At 39.9% G+C, this 27753-nt stretch overlaps 1 protein-coding gene and 1 pseudogene across 4 annotated transcripts in view; both read right to left on the bottom strand.

Moving 5' to 3' along the window:
- LOC105489509 (catenin delta 2) overlaps positions 1–27753 on the bottom strand; it is a 936482-nt gene that overhangs the window by 214736 nt on the left and 693993 nt on the right. For all 4 annotated transcript variants that reach the window (XM_011754343.2, XM_011754340.2, XM_011754341.3 and 1 more), the window contains one exon: positions 10511–10724. In XM_011754343.2, coding sequence (XP_011752645.1) covers positions 10511–10724 — 214 coding nt within the window. The remainder of the gene's footprint in view (positions 1–10510; positions 10725–27753) is intronic.
- On the bottom strand, positions 5229–5938 carry LOC105489508 (large ribosomal subunit protein eL19-like; annotated as a pseudogene).

Below are 27753 nucleotides of genomic sequence, written 5' to 3'. Positions count from 1 at the left end.
GGGGAGCCAAATTGTATGCAAATTTTCAGCTCTAGGGGTTGTCAGCCTCCCTAACTCTTGGGTTGTTCAAAGGTCAACTATAGTAGGCACTCAACAGCAATCTGTTGAATGAATGAGGGAACGAGACCCACAGTCTACAGAATGGCTTCTGTCTCTAGGACTAAGGGTGGAGCATGTAGAAAGTTAAAGATGTGGATTTCCTAATTGGATTACAGTCAGTCTGTTTGGGGAAGCAATTAGGAATCAGAACAGTGCTGAGGGTTGTACATTTTTGCACTCTGCCGGTGCATATGATTTGGGCTAGCCTCTGTGAAGAGATAATCCTAAAATGGTCAAAATGACAGGAGACAAGAACAGGCAATGTCTCAGCAGAGAATGCACAAGACACAAAGCTGGTTAGGAGACGACTTGCCATCAAAAGGTAGACCAAATACTTATCTCCTCTCCCCATCATTGATCCATCAGAATTAATAGCAATGTATCGGGAAGGATTCTTCCCCAGGCCTGATGTTTTCTTACCGCGAATGGAGCACAATTACTGTAACACTGGACTCTCCCAGCTCCTCACTTGCTCTTCCCCTGAGAGAGACAGGAACTTGTCCAAGGCACTAGTGAGTGTGCAGGGCTTGGCCCAGCTCTGAGCTTCTTCCACTTTGGCATGAAAGGCCATGAGGAACTCTGCTTCCCCTGGTCTCCATGAGATGTGCCCTAGTGGCTGGTAGAGGAGAAGGGAAGCTACCCTGGCCCAACGGCTGCCTGTGCCATGATAGATAAGTCTACCTAATTCTGGCATTCTGTGTGAGCAAACCAGTCTGGCTAAAAAGCCTGGAGTCTGGCCTCCAACCCAACCCCTAGCAGTAATGAGGTGATAATGTGGCCTCCTTCTTTATTCCATTAGAACTTGGTTGCAGAAGACAGTATGCAATAGAAGGTTCTATAAACTATGGCCTGAGCTACCTGCTTGCATAAATACAGTTTAATACACAGCCATACACATTTGTTGATGTATTGCCTATGGTGCTTTCATCCAGCACAGGTAGAGCTGAATAGTTGTAACAGAGACCTAGGGCCTACAAGCTAAAATATTTTCTGTCTGTCCTTTTACTGAAAAAGCTTGCCAACTCCTGTTTGAGAATCTAGAAGAGAATGGTAGAAAAGCGTATTGCCTCTAGTGCAATGCTTTCGGGTTCGAGAACAAAGGAAAAGTAAAAGGCAGGCAGGATGCAATTTCAGCAAACACTGCTACACTTCCACATGCTAAAAAGCAAAGTGTCCAACTTAGGAAGCAGGTTCAAGAGAACTGAGCCTTCCTGAGATGTGCAGAAGGAAAGCAGAGGAAAATGAATCACAGAAGGACATCCCACCCCAGCAGTAAAAAAGAAGTGCTAGAAAAATGCTTTTCTCAGGGCCCAGAGCAGGAGCAAGCAGAGACAGTGGCCTGCAGTGCACACAGCAGAGGTCTGGGCTGGAAGGTGCAGCAGGTTCCCACAATGGCAAGAGCAGCTTCAACAGGAGTCTGTTGAGGGTGATTTTGCAATCTTCGTAGGGCCAAGGGAACAAATCAATTCCATCATAAAAAGCAGAAAAATCACTGTTGCACCATAGGATTGAGGAAAAGCTGCTAACAAACCATAGGACAGTGGAAGGCTTGTTACGGGACAGAACACACTCATGGGACACTGGACCAAGACACCTGACTCCCAAAGAGGAAATCCAAAATCAAAGGTTTGCAGTATGCAGGAAGGGAAAGAAACCACCTCATATAAGACCTGGAGTGGTGGGTTTGTACTGTGTCACCCCAGCTGAACTGCAACTGTGCTTCCCAGGATTTCCTTCCCTGCTTGGTTGCAGGTTGAGGCAGTCCATGGAGACATCTGCAGGATGCCTGGCTGGTGCAAGTGAAGCACAGAGCTGAACTCTGAGGGCTGCGGGCAGAGGGCATCAGGGCTGCTACAGTGTGTGCACATCCCCCCTGCTGCTACTCCACCTTTTAGGCCACAGCTCTGACAGCTCCCATCACATCCCCTCTTTCCACTTCCCTAGGTCCCGGCCAGGAAGAATCATGTAGGGCTCTGTGGCAAAGAACGGCAGCTTTGTGTATCACTCATGTGGCAGATTTGCAGGCAGCGAGAGGCAAAAGAGGGGTGCCATTTGTCCCCATGAGTGGCAGCTGGCTCTGGCTTCCCCTGCTTCACATCCTGCTGTTCTTTCTGACTGCTGCCTGCTGGCCTGTGTCAACTGCAGGCCCATCATTGGACACAGCGGCAAAGCCTTCCACAGGCGTTTTCACCAGCTCTCACCGTGGTGTCAGGTCTAATCCTCATAACAAGTCCCCCTTTCCATGTCATCTACAGTGCTTCTGCCTCCCTGGTCAAACCATGATGCACCTGGAGACAGGTGCTGCCTCTGCTGCCAGTATCTAAATGTTGCAAGGTGGCAACAATATCCATGATTCCAGTTTCCCAAAGAAGAGACAATGGGAATGGTGGAATCTCCCTTCAAGCGGGAAGTGCATCATGCCAGAATGAACCTTTGCCTGGACTTCTTTCTCCTGATTCAGGTTAAGTCCACAGGTGATGGACTCTCAAAGCCACACAACACCAGGCTGGCATCCCCTGACTAAATCCAAGGGGTCTCCATGCGCTCACTCCCTCAGACACTGTGGTCAGCAGAATAATCACTCTCCAAAGATGTCCACATTTGATGCCTCGGGACCTATGAATGGGCTCCTTTACATGGCAAAAGGGACTTGCAGATGGGATGAAGACAAAGCATCTAAAATGGGGAAACTAACATGGAGAGAATCCTGGATCAGCCAGGTGGGCACAATCTAATCACATGGGGCTTTAAAAGCAGAGAATCATTTCTGGCAGTGATCAGAGGAAAATGTGACCATGGAAGACTCATCAGAGATGCAACGTTGCTGGCTCTGAAGGCAGTGGAAAGGGGGTCATGAGCCAAAGAACGTGGGTAGCATTGGAAGCTGGAAAAGGCAAAGAAATGGACTGTCCCCTAGAGTCTCCTGAAAGCAACACAGCCCCGGTGACAGTTAGATTGAAGCCAGGAGAGTCTGCGTCAGGCCTGTAACCCCTAGAACCATAAGGAAATCAATCTGCCTTGTGTTAAGCTGCTAAATGTGTGGTGAACTGTCACAGCAGCCACAGATGACCAATACAGACTCCACTGATGCCCTGCGGCACGCCCGGTGAGGGCTGGCTTCTGGGAACATGCCTGCCTGGGATAATTTCCCTTAAAGGCTCACAATGGCTTGCTTGCTACATTTGATGGGCAGGGGCCATTGCTCACACCTTTGAACAGTGAGAGGAGGGAGAGCTGACAATGCAATCATGTATCGCCTGAGGCCCGGAAAGTATGTGGCCAATTCCAGTGTGAGGCAGCCCCGAATTCAGGTTGCTGGAGGACCCAGGCCCCATAGAGGCACAAGAATCCCCTTGACTGAGACTGTGCAAAATAAAAAATTGGGAGAAGATGATTTTTACACATTAGCTAACTTAAGAATTGTGGATTTTGAACTTTAACACACAACGGCAAGAGGTATTGATTTTTTGACTTTAATTCCTTTGCCTTAATGTCTTCGGACTTCAACATGAAAGTGGATTTTAACTTTGATTTTTAATTTCTCCACGGGAATTTGATATTTGGAGGGGTTCATATTAAAATTTGAAGCATCTCTACATTGCTGGCATTTCATTATTGAAAAGTCTGTATTCATTTTTATCTTTGGGATGTTGTTTAATCTTCTCACAGAACCTCTAATGTGCTATGTTGGACAACATACCTGAACAATATTTGGAATAAGAAATAAAACTAGACTTAATTTTAAATCTTGGGAACATAGTAACCCTCAATTTGATTTAAATAATTTGCTCCTCTGACCCCTTTTGGTGCCTCTTGGTGTAATATACAAATTGCCCACCAGGAATTCCAGGTAATCCCCAAAAAGTGCCAACAAGACAGAAGAAGAGCTTTCTTGATAAACTGCTTAGCTCCTGCTCTAGGGAGAGGGGCTACGCCTCTAGGTGATCATAACAAAGAGGATGAAAGAAAAATAGGCTGGGGATGTTAGTGGGAGAAATGCATTCCCTCTGTTCCGGTGTCTTCTTCCCTGCAGGTGCTTCATTAATGTTATACCCGAACTTCTGTGACATTAGCAAGGTCACTTGGCTGACAGACCTTAAAGAAGGCCTCCAGCCTGGCTTTTATCAGCAACAGAGATAATATCTGTAAACATATTTAACATTGTTCAACCTTCAAAACTGTTCAGAGTTCACTGTATGAGTTCAGAACTGTATGAGTTCAGAACTCATACAGGACAGAAGATGTTATTTATCATGGACATAATGGAATAGAGAAGAGAATGGAAGGAGTAATTCAGACAAGAAATTTCATCACATTTCTGTAAGATACAAAACAGCCAGGGGTGAGCTGACAGATGGAGCTGAGGGAGAAGCCAGCACAGCCCAAGATACACACCTAGGGGATCCTATCTCAGGGAGGTGGCTGACTGTCCTGGTGGAACTCTAGGAAAGATTTGTACTCAAGAGATGGCAGGAACCTGGGGTGCAGAAATGGGAAGACAAGCTAGAAAGGGGTGATTGAAAGGAAGCAGTCACCTTTCATTCTCCACTTCCACCTAGCTTGAAAGAATAGCCAGCAGACAGGAAAGTACTATCCCCTTCCTCCAGGCCACATAAACAAAATAAACAACTCAGAAGAATCTCCAAATAGATGGACTGCACTGGGGAGAACCAAAAAGCTACTGCGGATATCTGGGCCTTAGAGAAAAACCCTCCTCTTTAAAACACCAACAAGACTCCCCACTACAACAGTTCCCTCCCACCCACTCACCCTGAAGTGAAGCTTCACTGTGAATAAGCTTCACCGACATGCACAGAGCTCAGAGAAACTCTATTCCACTATTTTAAAAATAAGCAGAAGATTGAGGACCACCACAGATTTGAAGTAAGCCTGCAACATCCATGAAAAAGCCCACCATAAAAAAAGAAAAGCTGACAATGAAAAAAAATTGAGATAATTCATAATTCATGCTAAAGAGATAAAAACAAACTTAAGTTCTAAATAATATCCTTAGAGAAATTCAAAAATATTTTACATTCATAAAACAAAAATAGGAGCTATTAAAAAACACAAAAGATAATTATTAGATTTTTTCTTTTCTTTTCCTTTTTTTTTTTTTTTTTTTTTTTGCAGATAAAGGCTTGTTTTAATAGCTGATCTATGTAGTCACGGAGGCCAGTATGTACAGACGAAGAGGGGAGCTTTTATTTCTTGGTCTCTTCCTCCTTGGACAAAGTCTTGATGATCTCCTCCTTCTTGGCCTGGAGGCGCTCTTCACGGCGCTTGCGTGCTTCCTTGGTCTTAGACCTGCGGGCCTCAGCCTGGTCAGCCAGGAGCTTCTTGCGGGCCTTGTCTGCCTTCAGCTTGTGGCTGTGTTCCATGAGAATACGCTTGTTTTTGAACACATTCCCCTTCACCTTCAGGTACAGGCTGTGATACATGTGGCGATCAATCTTCTTACACTCACGGTATCTTCTGAGCAGCCGGCGCAGAATCCTCATTCTCCTCAGCCACATGACCTTCTCTGGCATTCGGGCATTGGCTGTACCCTTCCGCTTACCTATGCCCATGTGCCTGCCCTTCCGGCGGGCCAAGGTATTTTTCCGGCATCGCGCCTGGGAATGGACCGTCACAGGCTTGCGGATGATCAGCCCATCTTTGATCAGCTTTCGGATCTGCTGACGGGAGTTGGCATTGGCGATTTCATTGGTCTCATTGGGGTCTCACCAGACCTTCTTCTTGCCACAGCGGAGGACACTAGAGGCAAGCCTCTTCTGAAGCCTGAGCATACTCATGGCTGCGGCCGCAGCAGCGAAAGGAAAGAGCTCCAGATTTTTTCTTTTCAAAAGATGATACCCTCTTGGGCCCCTGGTAGTGGGAGCATGGAAGTCACAGAAAAATTGGGGGAAAATAAATGTTGGATACTAGAGAATTCTTTCAGAACATATGATTAAAAGGCAAAGGGCTCCAAATTATATAAGAAAATACAAGAGAAATAATCCAAGAGGCTCAAAATCTGACTAATTTCAGAAAAAGAGGACAGAGGAAATGAAGACAAAGTAATTATTTTAAAAAAGAAGAAAATTTTCTGGCACTGAACAAGGTCATGACTCTTTAAACTGAAAATGTTCAATGATTTTTTTTTTTAAAAAGGCAACACCGCATATATCACGAGAGAATTTAATAGTATTAAGTCTAAAATTAAATTACAGAAAATATTCCTGAGAAAAATAATTTTCCATCTAGAATTGTGTATCTAGTAACCATCACTCATGTGTGAGGGTTAAAGACTTATTTTTTCAGAATTTAATCTCCTAAGCATCCCTTTTCAGGAACTTGTAAGAGAGAAAAACAAGAGAGAAGAGGGCACAGGATCTTGGAAACAGAAGTTCTAATCCAGGATTGCCGTGCAGGTCTAGAGAGCAAAATCCAAATCTGTCCCGAAGACAGAGGATTCTGGAAGGGACTTTTATGGAGAAAGGAGGGAATTAATGATACCCAAAATGAAGGACAAGGTTGAGTCCTCAGCCTGACTCCTTAACTAAAAGGAAAGACCATCTGGATATGTGAAGCATCAGATGGACAAACATACTCTTCTCCTGGAGAAGCACAGTTCTCAAGACATGTGCTTTCACCAAAATAACACTTATTTACTAAGTTCTACAGTTTAATAAAAACCATTTTATTATGATTTGTAAAGCATTCTGAAATCTTTAGTTGGGCATACTCAAAATTTTGGTCCATTATTTCCACATTTAGAGAGAGAAAAATTACATGAGTCAGGCCCAAAGGATGTGAAGCATTTCTAATCAAAGTTTATTTGCTTAGGAGCTTTTCAAGCAACAGCTAGCATACAATAGCTTCGATTGGATTTAACAAAAATTCTCATCATCATCTCGTAGTAATTATTGCATAGGAAGAAAATTATTTATTGCAAGACATAGCAGGCAGCAAAATATATTCTACTGTGAAGAGATACTGCAGTGAAAACAGGCAGCTGTTTTTTTCAGCATGCATGTTTATGTGTTGGATGTAAATGTATGTAAACATCTCAGTTTCAACACTTTATCATGGTTTGAATAGTTTGCCGAGCAATATTCAACACATAATGTAAAGCTTTGCAAGATCATTTCTTTCTTATTTATAATTTGGCACTCTTGACATCATAGGTTCTTCAGGATATATAGATGGGTCTAATCTAAAATCTGGTTTATAAACTATGCTTTAGTTTTTTAAAAATCACTAAAATTGTTCTTTTGAATATTTGTTTATAATACATCCTAGTCTACGAATAAGTAAGAAATTCAAAGGGAGACCTCGCCCTGCCTTCCCATGTAATTTTTCGTTCAACATTTGTTCTCATCCATGAGATAATAGGCAGGAAAGTGATCAGAAAAACTCCCCTGTATGGCGGGGCTCCTGTAACATACTGAGTCGTTATTCTTCGCTGAGTTCTGTATTAGATGCATGGGAGAATTGCAAAGGAAGTAAGGGGTATAGTTGTTATACTTAGATCATCGTTTTGTTTAATCCATACATGGATATCTGACCTAATTCCTAAACAGATTTGCAGCGGCTCCTTGTGACAACAGATGTGAAGCCAGCCCTTCTTCTTGTACACACTACTCCACCTCTCAGAGTCATCCACTCCCTTGCTGCTCATCTAGCAAGTTCCTAAAATGTGGTCTTGTTTGTCAGGCCCATTGCTTTAAATATTTAGCAGCCAGTGCTGCACACACCTGACCATTCAGATCAGAGCCTCACCCTGCAGTGGGCAGTGGGCACTGGTGTAGGCATCTCTGTGGCGGCACTGTGTGGTCAACTGAGGGCATCCCAGGCTTGGTCAACAGAATCCAAGCTTTGTCTGAGGTGAATTCCTTTTGCCTTATTTTGTTTTGCTTTAGGCGGTGAAGCTGGCTTTGGCTTGATTTACATCATTGAGGCAACGTCTGTGCAGAAGTTAGCTGACTCCTGCAGGTTTCCAGGCCCCCTCAGGTTTCTGTCAGTAAGGAAACTCAGAAGGCTTTGTCTAGAGCCAATCACTAGACTGGCTTACAGGAGCAATTGCTTCCACACTAGAATGTTCTCCTACTCTCTTCCAATTTCCTTTACTAGAGTGGAAGCTTGGCCAAGGGGCTTGTGGATTTTCTCGAGAATCCATGATGGCAACTTCAGAAACCATGAACTTCAGCTTGTCAACATGTTCTGATATGTTTTTCTTTGAAAAAAGGTGAAACTGATGCCTGAAGTTCAGCCAAGCACAATATGAACATGCTTCTGGAAAGGCAGAAAACATCTATTGAAGTAACAACCACTGTCCTTCTCAATGGATGTGGCTATCACGGCATTTCTTCTAGGAGGAGACACAGAGAAAGCCTCAAACTCCCAGCACATGCTGATGAAAACACAGTGGGTCCAAACATGACAGTGGGTGCAAACCTCCTCCTTCTTAAAAGAAGTGGAGTAAGAGTGTATCCTCTCCGTACATCAAGCAAGCATCATTCCTACAGCCCATGTTTCACCAGGAAAATAAACAAGAGGTTACGCCTTTGGTTTTCCAAATGGGGCTCACATAGGAATTTCTGATGTTGCCCTGGCACTTGTGAATGGCTGACACCCAGAAGCTGTCAGAAGCAATGTTGAAGGCAGTGGAGTAGACAGTGGTCAGTTCTTTACAGCTGCTTCAAATGTCAGCACAGGATAAGGTATATTCTGCAGAAGATGTCATGTGTCAGGGGTATGGCATTTCCATTCTGTTTTAAGCCATCATTCATCACAACCTTTGACACGTGGCTGAGTTTCTTTGGCAATCAGGGAAGCCACCACAGAGGGGTTCTTCTAGACAATGAATTTTGTGTTGGAGCAAAATTAAATTTTAGTCAAATCCAATTATTCTCAAATCATAAATGAATCCATACAGTGTACACAGAAGGGCTCTGCTGGTCTTCATTTCTCATGGCTTCATGTATCTGTTGGTGGAGTCTTACTGCCTCCTGTCCCCATCACATGCACTGAGCTCTTTCTTTTGCAGGCAGTTCCAACTTAAGCAAAACCCACAAATATAAGGATGGTTGTTCATAACCATAATGGTAGGAAATACTTTCAGTTACATAACTCACCTCTAAACTATCATAGACATCACACTGCGTAGATAAAAATACTTTTACTTTCCCTGACTCATGTCTTCCCACATTAGTTTAGTGTGAAATATTGCTTTAGTAGTACGGTAATTCTTAACAATTATTATTTTTTCCACAAAGACGATTTTCTACTTACGGAAAGACAAAACAAAAGAAAAAAAAAACAATTTGCATCTAGTTCTAATGTAACTAAGAGTGAGAAAGAAATGGGCCAATAATCTCAAAGAGTGTATATTTAAGAAAATATACAAAAGTTGGGAGTCTTGACCCAGAACTGGACAAATATTTGTGACTCTCTAGCTTGAATAGTGTATTTTCTTAAAAAATACATTTTCATCTACTTCATCAGCATAGCTACAAGGAAAATTTAGAGTTAAGACAGAAGGTCGATTGAATCACAGATAATTAAAAGATCTTTTTAGACAGTCAACTACGCAATCCATTTGCTAAATACTTGCTGATGGGGTACTTTTTGATGAACTGAAAACCAAATATCACCTCGAACGATAGTGAGCATGATTAAGATGAGTAAGCGGCAGAGTAATTTGAAATGCTGTATTGAGGCCACCTGGGCCATTAATACTCCAAGTAACACTGCATATTTAAAAGGGAGGGATGACAGCTCATGGCTAACACTGACTGTGTTCACATGTATTCCACATACGTGCCAAATGTTTTACACGGTCTCATTTCTTAAACCCTCAGGACCATAGTGTGGCTACTATAATTATCTCCATTTTACAAAACCCGAAAGTCCTACAATCATGGAAAAGCTTTCATGTTCACTTTTTAAAAATTCCTTAATATGTAATAATTGTGACTTTTAATAGACATGAATATTTCATTCAAAAAATTAACTGCTAAGTAGGATAAGCTGTCTGTTGCTAACCACACTAGAAACCAGAATATATACCTTATTAGCAAAAACTGACATGCCCTGTCCTTTGATCAATTATTATTAATGCTATTCTAACAAAGAGCCCTGGGTATTGTACGACGCTCAACTACTTCTAAATCCACTGACAAAAGCTGATTATGATGACAGAATTTTAGTGAGGGTTACATTTACTGGATTATTGAATATGATCAATCCATGCGTGTCACATCTGATACCATTTTCTTCAGTTGTTTACTCATCTGAAAACACATATTGAGACTGCCTACGTTATTAGAACACCACAATATTTATTTGATTAGCCCGTTTGCCTCTGTGTTGGATAATGGAAAGTTTACCTTGAGATAAAGTATAATAATTTGATAATGATTCTAACCTGTGACCAGCTCCCGGATCTCCAGGTCAGTCGTCTTGCGGAGTAACCTCACCAGTGCTGGGATGCCACCACAGTTTTTCAGGGCAATTTTGTTATCATCGTTAGCCTTCCCATATACCAGGTTTCTCAGAGCTCCACAGGCACTACGGTGGACTTCGGTCATCCGATGATCCAACAGGTCCACCAGGAGCTGGATGCCTCCTTGTCTCCTTATCTGAAAGAGCAAAGGACACCACTTTTGCCTTACAGTGTAAGGTTTCCCTACCTACCCCAAAACATGTTTTTCATATAAAGTATCTGCTAACAATTAATTGCACCAAACTGAATTAAGGCATGCAAAAGGAAACGGAAAAAAAAAAGTGTTTGTTTTATATTTGATTGCCTGTATTTGCTTTAATACCTTACCAATAAAAATCCAAATGTATTTCTTTCAAACCACAGAATTTGGGAAAGGTGATTTTAACTTCATAATGAGTGCCTTAGACATTTCTCTATAAAAACATGCCACATCCTTATGGATGAAGCACATGAAGAAATAAAAGGCATTAGAGTGATCCTCATTCCCTAGACTTATTAAATTTAACCACTGTCTTAAAGGGCTGCAGGAATGATGTACAAAATGTTAAAATTATGCTTAATAGGGATATGCTCTAAACATTTCAAAGGAACCAGAAGCAAAATGAGAGACTGGACGAACTGACACGAGGCATTTTATCTCAGATGACCCGTGGAAATAAGAACGTTTCTTACATGAGAGACAGAACATGTGAGGTCAAGGGATGTTACACTTAATTTAGGTATTTGATTCAACGACAACAAAACCACTGTACATTTTACTCTTCTTTTTATGAAAAGAAAATTTTAATCTTTTATAAGTAAATGCAAAATATTTTTGCTGTGTATTTCGAGATGCATGTTCTCCTGGTTGCCCTTTGATTTGGGGAACAATTTCAAATTTAAATTAGAAACAAAATAAAGTGGCTACTTAACACACAGGCTATTTCACAGGGTTTTCATTAGCAAAGCTGCATCTGAAAACTTTTGCATGTATATGGAAAAAGAGCATGATTCATTCAGGAATACTCTTCTCCTATACTGTATGCTTCAGCGTTCTTCAGGGATCGAAGGATTGCATCTTCTCTACTTAATTTTTTGATTACAGAAAAACTCATTCATGTCACAGACGTGCCGGGACACCTGGCTACATCCCTGGCCTCTTTCTTTTCCCTTTCTTTTTTCTATTGAGACAGGCTGGAGTGCAGTGGTGCGATCTCGGCTCACTGCAGGCTCCGCCTCCCGGGTTCACACCATTCTCCTGCCTCAGCCTCCCGAGTAGCTGGGACTACAGGTGCCCGCCGCCACACCCGGCTATTTTTTTTTTTTTTTTTTTTTTTTGTATTTTTAGATGGTTTTACCGTGTTAGCCAGGATGATCTCAATCTCCTGACTTCGTGATCCGCCCACCTCAGCCTCTCAAAGTGCTGGGATTACAGGCGTGAGCCACCCTTCCCGTGCCATCCCCAGGCTCTTTCAATAGTGCCCAAGTGCTGCTCTCTGTCAGGTGACTCTAACACACTTTAAAACTGCACTTGGAACCACACCCTCACCCCAAGCCAGCATTCTTGTTTATCTTCAAGTGCTATTGAATTCTCCATAGGACTTGTCATGTTCTAACTTATTTGTTATGTTTATCATTATCCTCTGTCTTCTCCTATAAGGATGCGTGCTCCGGGAGGAAAAGTGTTATATATCCCTATCCCTAAAACCAGTGCAATGCCAGACACATCATAACTATTCATGAAATATTTGTCAAATGAATGGAGAGGGTTAATATATTACTTGCTGTGTTGGTGTTTCTCAGCTTTGCTAAAATAGTGTTTTCAAAATGAAGAAATATCCCTCTTTAAAGACAAAAAACAAACACCTCTTTTGTGAGCAGCCAGGGATGTATCCAGAGGCGTCAGCCCCGCAGCTCTTCCAACCCAGCTTACAAACAAAATAGAGCATGCTTCATTCACACAGGGTGGCCTCTGATGATTCCGAATATGCCTACAGGAATTATTTTCATTCATCAGCAAATGAAAGCAGAAAAAGGGGAAATCCTCATAGCACTCTTGGACTCTAAATCCCTAACTTGGAAACCATGAATGCAGCGTTTCACATACGGCACCTCCATAGGAACATGATAGGGAAGGAAGAGGGAGGGATGTAGAGGGACAGCGTAGTTGAGGGGGTTATGGTTGCCCAGCCTGAGGGTGGTGACAGCACCTGGGTAAGAGAGACTCAAGGATCTTTTGGGTCAACTAAGGAAAGAGAGAAAGAAGTGGGAAACAACTCTGCCCAACTTACAGTTCTACCCACAGCTGCTTGACTCCTGCCCAAGAGAGATGATGTCTGTATTCCTATATAGGTGTGTCTTGTTCATGCACCCAGATTATAAGCACACCCACTTTATTACAGTGCTTGAGAAGGGATATTCCACTTGTACAAAAAAGGTTAAACTATGAGTGTCACTTTCTCTTTGTGTGTATATTTGCCCACCTGTGATTTAGTTCAAAGTTCTCTGAGTTTAATTTAAACAATAATGAAACAATTGAAAAGAGATCATAAATCCATTCTTACAGTGAATCTATTAGTTATATATGAAAAACAGATGGCATCATCAATCAATCTATGCATTTTATTCATATTTATATATTTTAGCAATACTGGATGTTATAATTAATATGCCTAATTTATTATATTTCCAATTCATATGACTTAATGAATTAAGTGATTAAAATATTAAAACATTAAAGGGAAAATGAATTCAAACTGAATGCAGCATGAATTCTTAATGCTAAAATGAAAACACAATGTTTTCAGTATGGCCCTAATTAATGCCATATGCCCATATTTATAGTGAGATTTTCAGTTCGATTTTAATCTATTTAGATAAACATAAATAAGTCAATTAACCTTTTTCTTTTGCTCTTATTTGGGGTCACCAGATACTCTATATTAAAACTTGTTTTCTTGGGATTGAATTTTATCTAAGAATGTGAGAATCCTACTTTTGTTTTCTGAAGCCAAACATTACTCAGAGATAAAATGTAAATGGCCACATGCGTGAAACGGGATGGCCAGGTCCTTGGTTCTCCCTCCTCCTGCTGCAGCCTCCCCTCTCCCATCAGGACCAGGAGGGAGGCCCTGACATGGACTCCAGTCCTCTTGCTTCTGGTGGCTGTGCATGGCTCTGATGCTGTCCTCTTCACTTTCCCTCTATTTTGCTTTTCTCCAGGACCCTTCCTTCTCCTTCCTTCCTTCCTTCCTTCCTTCCTTCCTTCCTTCCTTCCTTCCTTCCTTCCTTCCTTCCTTCCTTCCTTCCTTCCTTCCTTCCTTCCTCCCTCCCTCCCTCCCTCCCTCCCTCCCTCCCTCCCTCCCTCTCTTTCTCTCTTTCTTTCTTCTCTTTTTTTTTTTTTTTTTTTGAGATGGCGTTTCCCTCTTGTTGCCCAGGCTGGAGTGCAATGGCATGATCTCAGCTCACTGAAACCTCTGCCTCCCGGGTTCAAGCAATTCTCTTTTCTCAGCCTCCCGAGTAGCTGGGATTATAGGCGCATGCCACCATGTCTGGCTAATTTTTGTATTTTTAGTAGAGACGGGGTTTCATCATATTGGTCAGGCTGATCTTGAACTCCTGACTTCAGGTGATCTGCCCGCCTTGGCCTCCCAAAGTGCTGGGATTACAGGCGTGAGCCACTGCACCCGGCCCCTTCCTCCAATTTCTTGCACCCAATCCATCTACCAGTTTCTTCTGGTACCTAACATGAAATCTTTCCAAGCTTCCAAACAAACCTATTTTAAACCCTTAAAATGTACAACTTTCTGAAAACCTATCAGAAGGAACTTGTCTTATTTGAAATGGCACCTTTATTTATTCTCCCCAAAAATGACAAGCTGTCTAGTTCCAATTTATCCCCCTAGTCGATCACTCCACATCCAGCAAGCTGAGCCCAGGTTTTTGTTAACATATGATCATTGCAGGTCAGTTTACCCTCTCCTCACATTATTTCTTTAATCGTCTTCCTGCAGAATTGTTTTTGTTTTGTTTTGTTTTGTTTTTCTTTCAGACAGAGTTGCGCTGTCACCCAGGCTGGAGTGCAGTGGCGCGATCTCAGCTCACTGAAACCTCCGCCTCCAGCGTTCAAGCGATTCGCTTAGTAGAGATGAGGTTTCACCATGTTGCCCAGGCTGGTCTTCAACTCCTGGGCTCAAGCGATTTATCCATCTTGGTCTCCCAAAGTGCTGGGATTACAGACATGAGCCACCATGCCAGGCCTCATGCAGAATTCTTTAAAAGTCAAATCTTGAAAGATTTTAGGTTTCATAGCATTAAAATAAAGTCAATAAAATGCTAGTTAATGTATATCTTATATTTATATATAATTCAACAATAAAATAAGATGCATTCAAAGCATGCCTGTCACACGGTAGTAAGTGAATAAGTATTTATCAGATGAATGGTGCAGCTGGTTGTCAGGTATTTGTTTCTCTCTCTCTCGCTCTCTATCTCTCTCTATCTCTCTCTCTCCTTTTTACAGCAGGTTTAGGTTCACAGCAAAATTGAGCAGAAAGGGCAAAATTCTCATGTACTCCCTTTCCCCACACAGGCACAGCCTCCCCTGCTATCAAAGATCTGCACCCTAAAGGTACATTTGCTAAAGTGGATGAATCTACATTGACACATTGTTATCACCCAAATTCTACAGAGTTCAATAGTCCAAAAACAATAGGGTTCATTTCTGGGCTATACCCTCTATTCTTAATAAATGTACAATGACATGTATCCTCCACTATAGTTTCATACAGAATAGTCTCACTGCCCTAAAAAATTCTCTGTGCTTTGCCTATTTATCCCTCTTTCTCCACTGACCCTTGGCAACCACTGATCTTTTTACTGTTTCCATGACTTTGCCTTTTCTAGAATTTCAAATAGTTGGAATCACAGAGGATGTAGCCTTTTCAGATGGTCTTCTATTAGTAATATACATTTAAGGTTTCTCCATGTCTTTGCTAGATATCTCATTTCTTTTTAGTGTTGAATGTTGAATAATATTCCATTTTCTGGATGTACCACAGTTTATTTATTCATTCATCTACTGAAGGACATCTTGGTTGCTTCCAAGTTTTGGTAATGTTGTCTAACATTGCTATAAACATTTGCGTGCAGGTTTTTGAGTAGATGTAAGTTTTAAATTTATTTAGTAATACCAAGATGTGCCATTGTTCGATCACATGATAAAAGTATGTTTAGTTTGTAAGAAACTGCTATACATTCTTTCAAAATGGCTGTTTCACATTCCCACCAGCAGTGAATGGGAGTTCCTGTTGCTCCACATCCTCCCTAGCCATTTGGTGCTGTCACCTTTTGCATTCATTCTGGTCATTCTGATAGGTGTATAGTGGTGCCTCATTGTGTCTCCTTCTCTTCTAAGATTACCTGTGTGATTCAGATTTATTTATATTTATACAAATGATTAAAATTGAAACAATGAATGTTGAAATACATACGGGGAAATGATAGCTTCATTTGAATCTGGACTGAACAATTCTCATGTCTGCTACTTTCCTGGACCTGATAAAATTGGACAGTGACCAGAAGGGACTTTCATACATGACCTGAATAGACGGTCTTAAACTCATTTATTAAGTGGTTCTTTGACAGATGATTGACTTTAGTCAGTTGTTCCTGTGTCAATGCCTCACATTTATTTTTCTGCTTAGGTGTGCACTTCAGGAATCTAGATGGCAAGAGTAATCTATAAGGAGTAAGGGAGGTGGAGGCTGGTAAACCCCATCCCCAGGGGAAACAAAAGATGAATTAACCAATCAAATAAGACAAAACTATGCCCTACTGCCTGTCTTTTGTTTGGTTTTGTTTTGTTTTTAGGTTGTTTACAGTGAGGGCATTGTTAAGCCTGATGCAGATAATCTCTGGGGAATGAACACTAGAATGCATTCCCAGTTTACACCAGGGAAGAATAAAAATGGCTTTCATACCTTTGCCCTAAAATCCACTGCCTCCAAGTATGTTTACAGTTTGAACTCAGAGCATCTAAGGAACTGAGAGAATCTAAGAATCATGCAAGAGAAGGATGCAGTGAGTTTCTTCTTTGCCTTTTCCTTACAAGGTAGAATATGTCTAAGGCTTTTAAATCAGAAAACAAATGGATAGGTAATTAAACTATACACAAGAGAAATGCAAGTAATGCAACAGTACCTATTGCAAAAATAGGGCCTCATCACCAAAGGATTTGTTACTCTTAACATAATCTGCATATAGTGACAATAGCATATATTTGTCAATGAATTAGCTATTATCATTCAACTGATATCAACATCAATGAATAATGTATAGCATATTCAATTACAGCGGTGTTCAGATATTTATGACAGTCTTCATAAAAATGTAATGATAATGATGATGTATAGTGGATAAAAAATACTTTCAACAGCTTGCAACAGAATTCCTCTCGGGAGGTATCTGTCTTTATTTAAAAGAAAAAATACTATGACAAGTTGCTTAGAGGATAGTGAGACCCTGAGGGCACGGCCTACCAGGTATTCAGGGCAACAGAAGAGATTGCTCGCCTGCTCTGCATTTGCAAAAGGGAGGGATTTGGAGCTGGGGACAGAAGACAGAAAAGGCTGGAGTAGCTTTTGTCAACCTATTATTTGGTGAGACAAGGACCTCAAAACAGGTAAGGACCTGGGTGTGTGCTGCTATTCCTCTCAGGAATCTTTCATTTTAATAAAATGGATATATTTTTGGGCTTCCGGGTTCATGTTGAAAGAAACCAGGCTGTGCCTGAGACTCAAAGTAAAATTTAATAATAGTATGCAAGACTATCACTACATACTATATATATGTATAGTATATCATAAACATATATACACACACACATATATAGAGTATATATATACACACACACAAACTATGGATACTATGTACTATAGTACTTATTTTCTTTGGATACTTATGAAAACTCAAATCCCAATATCTGAGAACGGGTTTATAGAAAGAGCTGATTAAAAAGAAGATAAGGGAATGCAGTGATTTTTTTTACTAAATTTTCAATTAACTGTTACTTTCCATGGTGCCGGTTCTGAAAAAGCTTTCTTAAGTGATATAATTATTACACATTCCTTTTTAATATTAAGAATTTCAATAATTTTCTCGGCTTATAAACTAATGGAAGACACAAAGTTTGTGGATCCCAAACCAGATGATTAACCAGATGTATGTAGAAAGTGCAAAGTGACCAGTTTGTAAAATGCACGTTTTACCTCACTGAATTTCAACCCTTACTTTTATTACAAATCCAGTTAAACAATCAATGTTTCCATAAAATCTGAACTGAGGTATATCCATGTAGCTGTCTCTGAGTAATACAGAAGTATATTTCATAAAGGTCATAATTTTTTAGTAGAAATTATTTTTGAGAATCTCTCTCTCCCTCCAGTTGTATGAAACGGCCTGTGTTCTCCATTCGATAGGCGAACCAAGATGAGTCATGTTTCTTTCTCAATTGTGTTTTTGAGAGAAAGCATGTTGCAGTGATTGGAGGTGCTACCTCAGACCTAGGTTCAAATCAAGTCTTAAAACCGATGTCCCCCAGGTAAGTTACTTAAATGCCTGTGAAGCAATGAACAAAGTGTGAACCTACCTCATAGGTTGTTTTCAGGATTAAATGAGATTTCAAAAGTGAATTGATTAACAAAGTGCTCAGAAAACATTATATATCACAGAACTATCTACTATATCAACTTTTTAAATGATATTCTTAATTGCTTTCTTACCTGGCCAAAATATAAATTAATTTAATAAAATGTTGATACGTGATAGTGAAAGGAATACAATTTAGGGTTTAACTTTATAAATTGGATTTAGGATGTAAACCGTATATATTGAATAGATCTCTTGCTAACTGTGAGATGAGCAGTGAAGTCTTCTGGGGATGAAGCAGGCTTGGAGGTCAAATGCACCTCAAAGCTGTTTTTTTCTCTGGCAACTGTTTTTCTGAGAGCAGACACCCTCCAAAAACACACTTGGGAGTCCTCAGAATTGCTGAACACTGTAAGTGAGTTTCAACTTTACTCTTTAAGTGCACCCAGGAAAGACCTCTGCGTTTTTTTTTAAACACAAAAAATTTCAAGTGATTCCTCGAGTTTCTTTTCTAAAGATGCCACTCAGGAAATGTGATCTCGATAAGTCTAATGGCTTCTATCACTTGGTGTAAATTTTGAGCTGTCCTTGCAGATACTGAATGCAAAAAATCACAAAGCATTGACAATTATGAAGAAAGCCTCCAGTAACTCTTACTGCACTCTAACTAAACTCCAATGTGACTTTTTATTTCCACATTTAGATATTTCATGATGCTAATATCCCATGATTTTCTCCAAATTACAAAGTGTTGATGAACCTGGACTAGAAAGCACCTAAGAAATTCTAGGGCCTGGAATAACTTGAATAACTGCTTTCCTTGAATAACTTTGTAATATCATCAGTCAGAGGCAAATATTGTGTGCGAGTGCAGGGTGGATTTCTCCTCCCAAGACTATGCTCCCAGGTTTAAAGGCTACACTTACACTTATTCTCTCTCTCTCTGACTACTATCTTATCTCTGTAGATCTGTACACACAGTCTATTCAAGCAGATGTATGCTCTACTTCACAGTAGGAGATTTAATCTATTGGATGTTTCATAAGAATATATACTGCATATATGCCATGGAATACTATGCAGCCATATAAAAGGATGAGTTCATGCCCTTTGCAGGGACATGGATGAAGCTGGAAACCATCATTCTCAGCAACCTAACACAGGAAGAGAAAACCAAACACTGCATGTTCTCACTCATAAGTGGGAGTTGAAGAATGAGAACACATGGACACAGGGAGGGGAGCATCACACACCAGGACCTGTTGGGGGGTTGGGGGTTAGGGGAGGGATAGCATTAGGAGAAATACCTAATGTAGATGACGGGTTGATGGGTGCAGAAAACCAACATGGCACGTGTATACCTATGTAACAGACCTGTACATTCTGTACCATGTATCCCGGAACTTCAAGAATTGAAAAAAAAAAAAAAAAAGAATACATTCAAGGCCTCATATTATTTGAGTTTATTACATCAATTACATACAGTTAGTACCATATCCTAAAACAAATATTCACTGTTTATAAAGATGGACATTGTTTAAAATATTTAAAGATGGATGGTGAGGGCTGACACATTCTTTCTCTCTCACTTCTCTGAATTCTGATCTTTTGGCTTCTTTTCTGTGTTGCTGGACAGCTCTCATCCTCCCCAACTGATTAAGCAGAGGTCTCTCCTTTGGGGCCTGGATTAGATTTCCTTGCCTGGACTCCAAATCCACCACTAGCCTTTGTTACTGGCTTTAGCTTTGTAAGTCCTTGCTTCACAGCTAACTGAGCAGACTATTTGAGCTTGAACTTGACTCTGAGAAAACCTGCCACTACTATGGCATTTAAGCCACTTAACATTAGAATGATCGTCATTTTTAATCCATAATAAAGTGAAGACACTGGTTACCAGCCTTATTATTTAACTTTGTTGTGGATGTGATGGTCAATAAAGTAAAACTGAAAAACTGAAATAAGGAGGTGAGTTATTTGGAAAAAAGACTCACGATTATAAAGATTGTTGAAAAAACCTTTTGGAATTAATTAGAAAATTCAGTAAAATACTAGCTTAAAATTTTAAAAAGGAAAGCTTCCTCATGGATATATATAAAAATTCATAATTTTCTTACATACTAAAAATAATTGGTCAGAATATTAAGAAAATTATTCCATTCAGAAAAGCAACTTGATATAGAAAATACTTAGGAAATAAATATATTATGAATTGGGAAGTTTCTGTATGAAGAAAATGACATGTATTGACTGAAATACATAAAAGCAGATGTGAATAAATGTAAATGGACTATCACATTCCTTCAGTATTATAAAGATTTCCATTGGTCTCTAGATTAATTTAAATATTAAAGCAGTTCAAATCCAAAGCCCAGTAAATTTTAAAGTTGTTTTTGGACACAGTGACACTAAAGATCATCTGGAAGAATGAACATAGGAAAACAAATCACAGGAAAAATAAAGAATTATGGAAAGACGAACATATTCTAAAGCACCAATATACAGAACAATATGAAATGACCCCAGAATCAATAGATAACAATGGGAGAGAAGAAAAAACTCCAGAAAAGATACACATGTTTACAAGACTTTAGGATTTCATCAGAAAGCAGTATGGATTCGATACCTAGAATTAGTAAAAACAGGCTCACCACATAAGGGATGACATAGCATTTGATTTCTTCACAATGACAAAAAGTAAATTCCAGATGGATTAGAAATGTAAATGTGAAACATACAACAAAAAAGCACTAGGGGGATGTACAAATGGATATTTATATATTACTGGGAAGATCTAAGGTTGATACAAAAGCCAGGAGCCACAATGAAAAGGACTGACACACACATATTATAAGCAAACTTAAGTTGCAAGGAAAGAACTCAACAAAATATTGGCTATGAATATGATAGACAAGAAGTTTAGATACTTAGCATTGCTAAAGTCTTCCTTGAATTTAACCAATCTATTGGATGTAAAGTGATATCTCTTTTTAGTTTTAATTTGTGTTTTCCTAATTACTAGTGAGGTTGAGTCTTTGAATACATTCTTTACCAAAGAGGTAAATAATCAACATGAATAAAATTAAAGTACTTTACTGAACAATATAAACACAAACATTAAGAAGTATATGGAAATGCTCTGTTCATGAATGAAAAGAGTGGATATTGAAAAGGCTATAAATTCTCCAAAATTTATTTATACTTTTAACACAATTTCAATCAAAATTCAAGGGATTTTCTGGAACATGACAAAATGATTCCAACTTTCATCTGGAATCTTAAGCAAGCAATAAAAAGTAAGACTATTTCAATAAGGAGCACTACAAGGGAGAAATTATTTTATCTCATTTATAAATGCTACATAAAGCCTCAATAGTTAAAATGTTGCGGTACTGATGTAGTAGTCAAGATGGCTTAGCGGAACAGAGTGGATAACCAGGAAATAAAGCCCAGTGTATTTAGGGGCTAACGTGTGATACAAAGAATTGCAAGCCAATGTTAAAGGCCTGAATCATACCTAAAGGTCTTAGGGAAGTTGACTATAGATCATGTACATTCCAAGAATTTAAGAAGTAAATAAACCAAATAAGGGCAAAAATAAGTTAAAGGAATATCTATGAGATTTCAAGAATGAATGCGGAGTCCTGAACACAAACAAGAATGGAAGCAATTTAACTTCAAAAGTAATAATTGTATGCAGATATATGATACTGTTCAGCTTCAGTAGTGATACTGATTTTAAAAGTTTAAATATAATTTTAATATATCCGCATAGGGAAGCATAATATCCATACTAAAGTTAGGATACATCTTCAGATGGTTCGGGTATTCACTTCCTTTTCTTTCTCCTCCTCCACCCAGTCAATACAATAAGGATAGAGTGTGACAGTTGGTAGTTTTATAGAGATAATTTAAATAAAGATATAAGACTGTCTGGGTGTGGTGGCTCACACCAGTACTTTGGGAGGCCAAAATGTGCAGATCACTTGAGGTCAGGAGTTTGAGACCAGCCTTGTCAACCTGGAGAAACCCTGTCTCTACTAAAAATACCAACAATTAGCCAGGTATGGTGGTACACGCCTGTAATCCCAGCTACTCAGGAGCCTGAGGCTCGGGGACCATTTAAACCTGGCAGGTGGAGGCTGCAGTGAACCTAGATCTTGCCACTACACTCCAGCCTGGATGACAGAGGAAGACTCTGTCTAAAAATAAATAAAAATAAAATAAATAAGAAATAAATATCTAAGACTGATAACAAATACTCTTCAAATTCCAGTCTTACTTTTGAAAAGAAATAATCAGTCATCTCCTTTGAGCATAAATATCTACCTTTTAGGTGAACAATTACTAATCTAATTATCTCTTCATTTGGAGAGGACAAGATCTAACATATTTATTTGTATGTGGCAAAGCTAAAGTCACACATTGTTCAACATCTCAAAGAGAATTTTGGATGACCCTATAGAAATTTTGAAAACACACACCCCAAAAGGTAGATATGTAACTTAACTATTTGAAAATCATTAAAACATCTAAGAATGTGAATATAAGAGGCCTACAAATACTACCCGCAAAGCTTTCATTGTATAAGGCCTGGACAGTTGCTTGTTTGGCAAATGTTTCCTGTGGGCCTTGTCTGCTCAAGGTGCTGGGGCTTAGAGGAGGTGTGATGGGCCATGGTCCCTGATGGAAGGAGTCAAGGAACCTGTGGAGTCAGGAATTAAGTAAAGAAACCAACAAGGGAGCAAATATGACCCTTGCAATAATGAAAACTGGAGGCGGCTTTACTAAAAGAGGACCTCGCAATTTTCTAGTCATTATTTTGTATTCTTCTGCTTAAAGAAGATCCGCTAAACTGGACAAGTTTTAGGTCCATCAGCACCTGGGTTCTTCTGGGTGATAAGAACCAAAAAGAAGTCAGAGAAGGAAGAAAGGATGACGAGTGTGTGATGGTGTTGCCAGGGAGTGGGTCAGGGAACACTTGAGCAAAGACTCGGTGACATGGAGTGACAGAGGCCCCAAAGAGAGGGGGACCTGGAAGACCTGTGTGCTAGTGCTGAGTGAAAGAGAGGCAGTGGGGCCGGGGGAGGCGAGATGAGGCTGCAGGGCCCTGGGCTTACTCTGAGGAAGACTGGAATATGAATTGCCCTAACTCATTGTTTTAAACACCATGTGCCACGTGAGGACAGACTGACCACCAGCTAGGGCCACTCCCGTTGTCCAGGTGAGAGAACCACAGCAGCTTTTGACTGATTGATGGGAGTACAAGCACTAAAAAATGGCCAAATTCTAGGTTGTTTTATAGGTAGGGTGGTAAATATCAAGTCTGACCAAAAGAAAGGAATCACACGTGACTACGATTTGGGGCCCTGGGCTTTTAATAAACGAGTGTGTTGATAATCATCACAGCAGTAGTTTTTGGTTGACTGACAGATGGCAAAGCAGTTTGGAAAGACACAGCCCCTAATTTAAATTTCTATGTTAGTGGCATGACAAAAGCACACATTTTAAAAATTGCTATTCTTTTGTTCATGCAAAATGGAAAATAACATCTTTCTAAAATATAAAATTATGCTAAGTATACATGCAGAAATAATAGAGAAATTGTTTTGTGTCTTAGCCTATGGTTATAACAAATGAGAAGTAAAGTAAAAGTAATATATTCCACCAAAAGAAGTTATGATAGAAATGTCGAGAAAATTTTCTTATGTATTTATTTTAATTTTAAATTAAAAATATCCTGACTTTAAAAAATTTAGATCACCTCAAGACTTTCATTAAGCCAGTAAAAATTGCACAGAATATAATTTGCTTTATTATATGTATTACATGATGGAAAGTATTTGTTGTTATGCATGTATTTTTTTTTCTTTCTATTTTTAGGTGACAAAGTCTCCCATATGTTTTGAAGATATATTTTTGTAGTAGTAAAAGCCAATGCTTAACCACACTAAACTGTGGTTGAGAAAATAATTCCAGTTTTGTTCAGTTCAGTTGATATTTATTAAGATCGGTCCACATTCCCTGGGGTAGTCATGGTTTAGTGAAGGGGATACGCACAGGAACAAATACAGTGTATAAAGCCCACAGGAAAGTCACAAAACCAGCCTCCTTAGGAAATGGGGTAGGGTAGTTGTTTCTGGAAGAAATATCAGCTGAACTGATTTCTTGGGAGTTGAAAAACTGGTGACCTGTACAATGTAGTAGATGATTAAACTCTCAAATGCTTGGAGTGTAGTAGGTCCACGCTTTTTAAAGTCGAGGGCACATATGGTAGGGTTCAGGGAAAGGACGGGTATCAGTATGCCAGACAATGATACCTCTTTTTGGCCCTTAAATTCACCCAAAGACTGGGGGGCACTATTTTTCATACTAATAAAGACTTGGAGACTTTACGAAGTAGAATACAAGATGTATGGGAATTTTAAAGCCAAAGCACAGAATGTAAGCACGCGGCACATTTCTAGAGAGCTGCTCTGGTCAGCAGGCCCTGATTCCTGGCCACATGGCTGAGGCCTGGCTCCACAGAGAGACCAGCAGTGGAAGGTTGGAGAGCGGGAGCCGGTCTCAGTAAGGGCCCCGGCCTGCACAGAGCCCTTCCCAGAGGTAAGAGACAGGGAGTGTGGGGGATGCTGGGAAGAGACCAGACAGGAGCTGGCATTGAAAACCACACAAAGGAGGAAATAACCACATAAATGAGGTGATAGAACCCACACATGGTTTCTAGGCAGGAATGACAAGGGAGTTGTGGCCACGAAGACATGAGAACAAATTTGAGAGCTGGTTCAAAAGAAGGAATTATCCATCATGTAAAAGTGTATCTTAGCTATTCAATGGTTTGACCATTTTCCTGACACCTAGAAATCTGTAGTATAACACACGTGGGGGGTTCTACATCTCTCAACTGTTTTTGTTTCAATCAACTTAAATGTTTTTACTCCAGTAACTCTGTGTTCTGAGCTCCAGCAAGGTAACTGGTGGAGCCATCTTGTGTTTCTGCGTTTAGCTCTGCCTCCACAATCAGAGGGTGGAGGCTGCTGGGATCCCAGAGGCTGAGCAAAAGGGAAAAGCGTAAGTTCCAGCACTCAGAGCTCCCCGGAGCTCCACCAGGAGTCTGCTGGATTTAACACTATGACTCGCTCTTTTGAGACTCCACAAACTGAACCATGTCAACCTTATTTTCTCACATTTCTATTGAACACAAAGAAAAGTGTTACCAGGCAAATCTGTCTGCAACAAGGCAAACTGAAATATGATTTACTGAATGGTGCTGCTCAGCTGATTAAATATTATTCACTCTTCATTTTATCCTTCAGTCCAAGCAGAACATTGATATGACACTTGGATCTTGGTATAAGAAAATACACATTTGGTGTATCTGTGACCTTTGAAATTTATAAAATTATGTACCAAAAAATCCCATCAAGTGCAAAGCAGTGCATCCCACACTGATATGTCATCCTAATGGAGAAGGAGACCTTCTCCTAGGCATTCCATGGAAGGTCGCTGCAGAAATTCTGAAGGCATCACAACTCTCCTAGCAGTTTGGGGGCTAGTACTGCTATATTACACGCATGCCAATAGTTTTACACACACACATATATGTAGTATAGTGTCATACATATATAACAATGTATAACATATGCCTATAAGTAAATGTATATATTTAAAAGAGAAAATCGTTCAGAAAGGTCTTCTCCTCCTTCCCTCACCAAAATGGGATTCATTCAGTTCTTTATACTATTTTATTCCAATTTAAAGCTTGTAGCATTAATTTTTTTTTTCTTGTAACCCACCACTTGTGGATTCAGAGGACCTGCCTGTAGGTACTCTCCTTTCCAATAATTCAAGTAGCTACAGACATTGAGAAGGCTGTTTTTTCTTTAATAATTTCTGTTCAAAGATTTTCAGCTCTGGAGTGTACCAGATTCAATGGCTATAACCTCAATAATAAATAGTAAAATGCTCTGATTTTAATTGATTTTCAGAGGTTAGTTCTTAGGAGTAAACTCTTTAAAAATCTTTAATGCATGAAATCTCAGGTTTACAAAAATCAGGTTTCTTTCTTTTCTGTTTTATTTACTGATTTTCTAATTTTGCATTTAAAAGAATACAGGCTATATAAATACCTTGGTTCATATTTTTAATTCTTTAAAAATTTTCAGATGAGTTATTTGTTTTATGGCACACAATTTTTCTCCAGACTGGAAGGCAGGCAATGATTATACTATCAGTTTTCAATAGGCTGGTAGATGCTGAGGACTAATAATGGATCAGGGCCTTAGGGAAGGAATTTTTGTCTTTTATTTCTAAATTCTGCACACACAGTAGTCAAAGTCGTCTTTTCAAAAAACATATGTAACCAAATCAGATCATGTTGATCGCTGCTCAAAATCCTTTAATGGTTCCCACCACATTCAGAAGATCGTTAATCTTGGCCTTCAGTCCTGCCTGACCTGCCTGTGTCTTCTCTCTGTTTCCATCTCTCATCATTGTTTCTTACTCACTTCAGCTTCCATTGCCCTGGGCTTCTGGAAATTTCTGAGCAGGTTGTTCTCCCAGAGTCTGCAGAGTGGCTTCTCTTCCATCATGCAGGTGTCCCCTAAACATGATTAGCCATCAAAAATGATGGTATGACCACCCCTTCCCCTTCATCCTCAATCTTCCCCTTCTCTAGGTTCTGTCTTAGCTCCATTTACCACCTGATAGATTTCACGTACTTATTGGTTCATTTTCTGCTTCCATCCTCACACAGAGAGATGCCAGTGCTGCAACAGCAGAGATCTTGCCCGACTTGCTCAACGCCGTGTCTGCAGGGCTGAGAGGAGTGCCTGGCACCCAGCAGGCATTCCATATATCCATGTTATCTTTTGACTGAATGCAGTTTTGACTATTGACTTTGAACTTCTGCAATATGTCTGATTGGAACGTCTGCCCGTCAGGAGAAATATACATCAAGCAGATTCACACTTGGGAACAAGGACTTCCAGTGCCTAAGAAGATATCTCAGAAACTCAGAATATTATACAACCATGAATACCATGACACTGGTCCAGCAAACATCTAAAACGTTTTTTTAAAATAGCTTTATCTTTTTATTTCATGAGTGAGAGTAATTTTCCCACAAGTACATGACAGCACTATGTATAAAATGCCTCTGCACTATGTACACCTGCATCTTGTTTGTAGGAGCCAGTGCTGAATATATCAGCTAATTATAGATATGCAGATGCCTTGTTTTCTTTAATGCAAAAATATGTAAAAGCATGTGAAATAGTGTAGCACTCAGGTCCATGGTTGAATATCCAATTTCCATTAGATGAACTTGGGTTAAATGGTAAAGAGACAGATAAAGTCAGAACAATAAGGAAGATTATTCATAATTCAAAATCTTCACATTCTGCTGTCACTCTCCAGGATTTAAGACACTAAAATGGGAAAAAAATCTAAATTGCAAAACAAATTATCATCCATTGATTCATTTCTTTGGATGTTCATCACAGAGAAATTAAATCTAGAGCCTGGAAGACTACCAAAAGGGG

The sequence above is a fragment of the Macaca nemestrina genome, chromosome 6 (assembly GCF_043159975.1).
Source record: "Macaca nemestrina isolate mMacNem1 chromosome 6, mMacNem.hap1, whole genome shotgun sequence".
Classification (NCBI taxonomy): Eukaryota; Metazoa; Chordata; class Mammalia; order Primates; family Cercopithecidae; genus Macaca; species Macaca nemestrina.
This window is presented reverse-complemented; position numbering and strand designations above follow the sequence as displayed.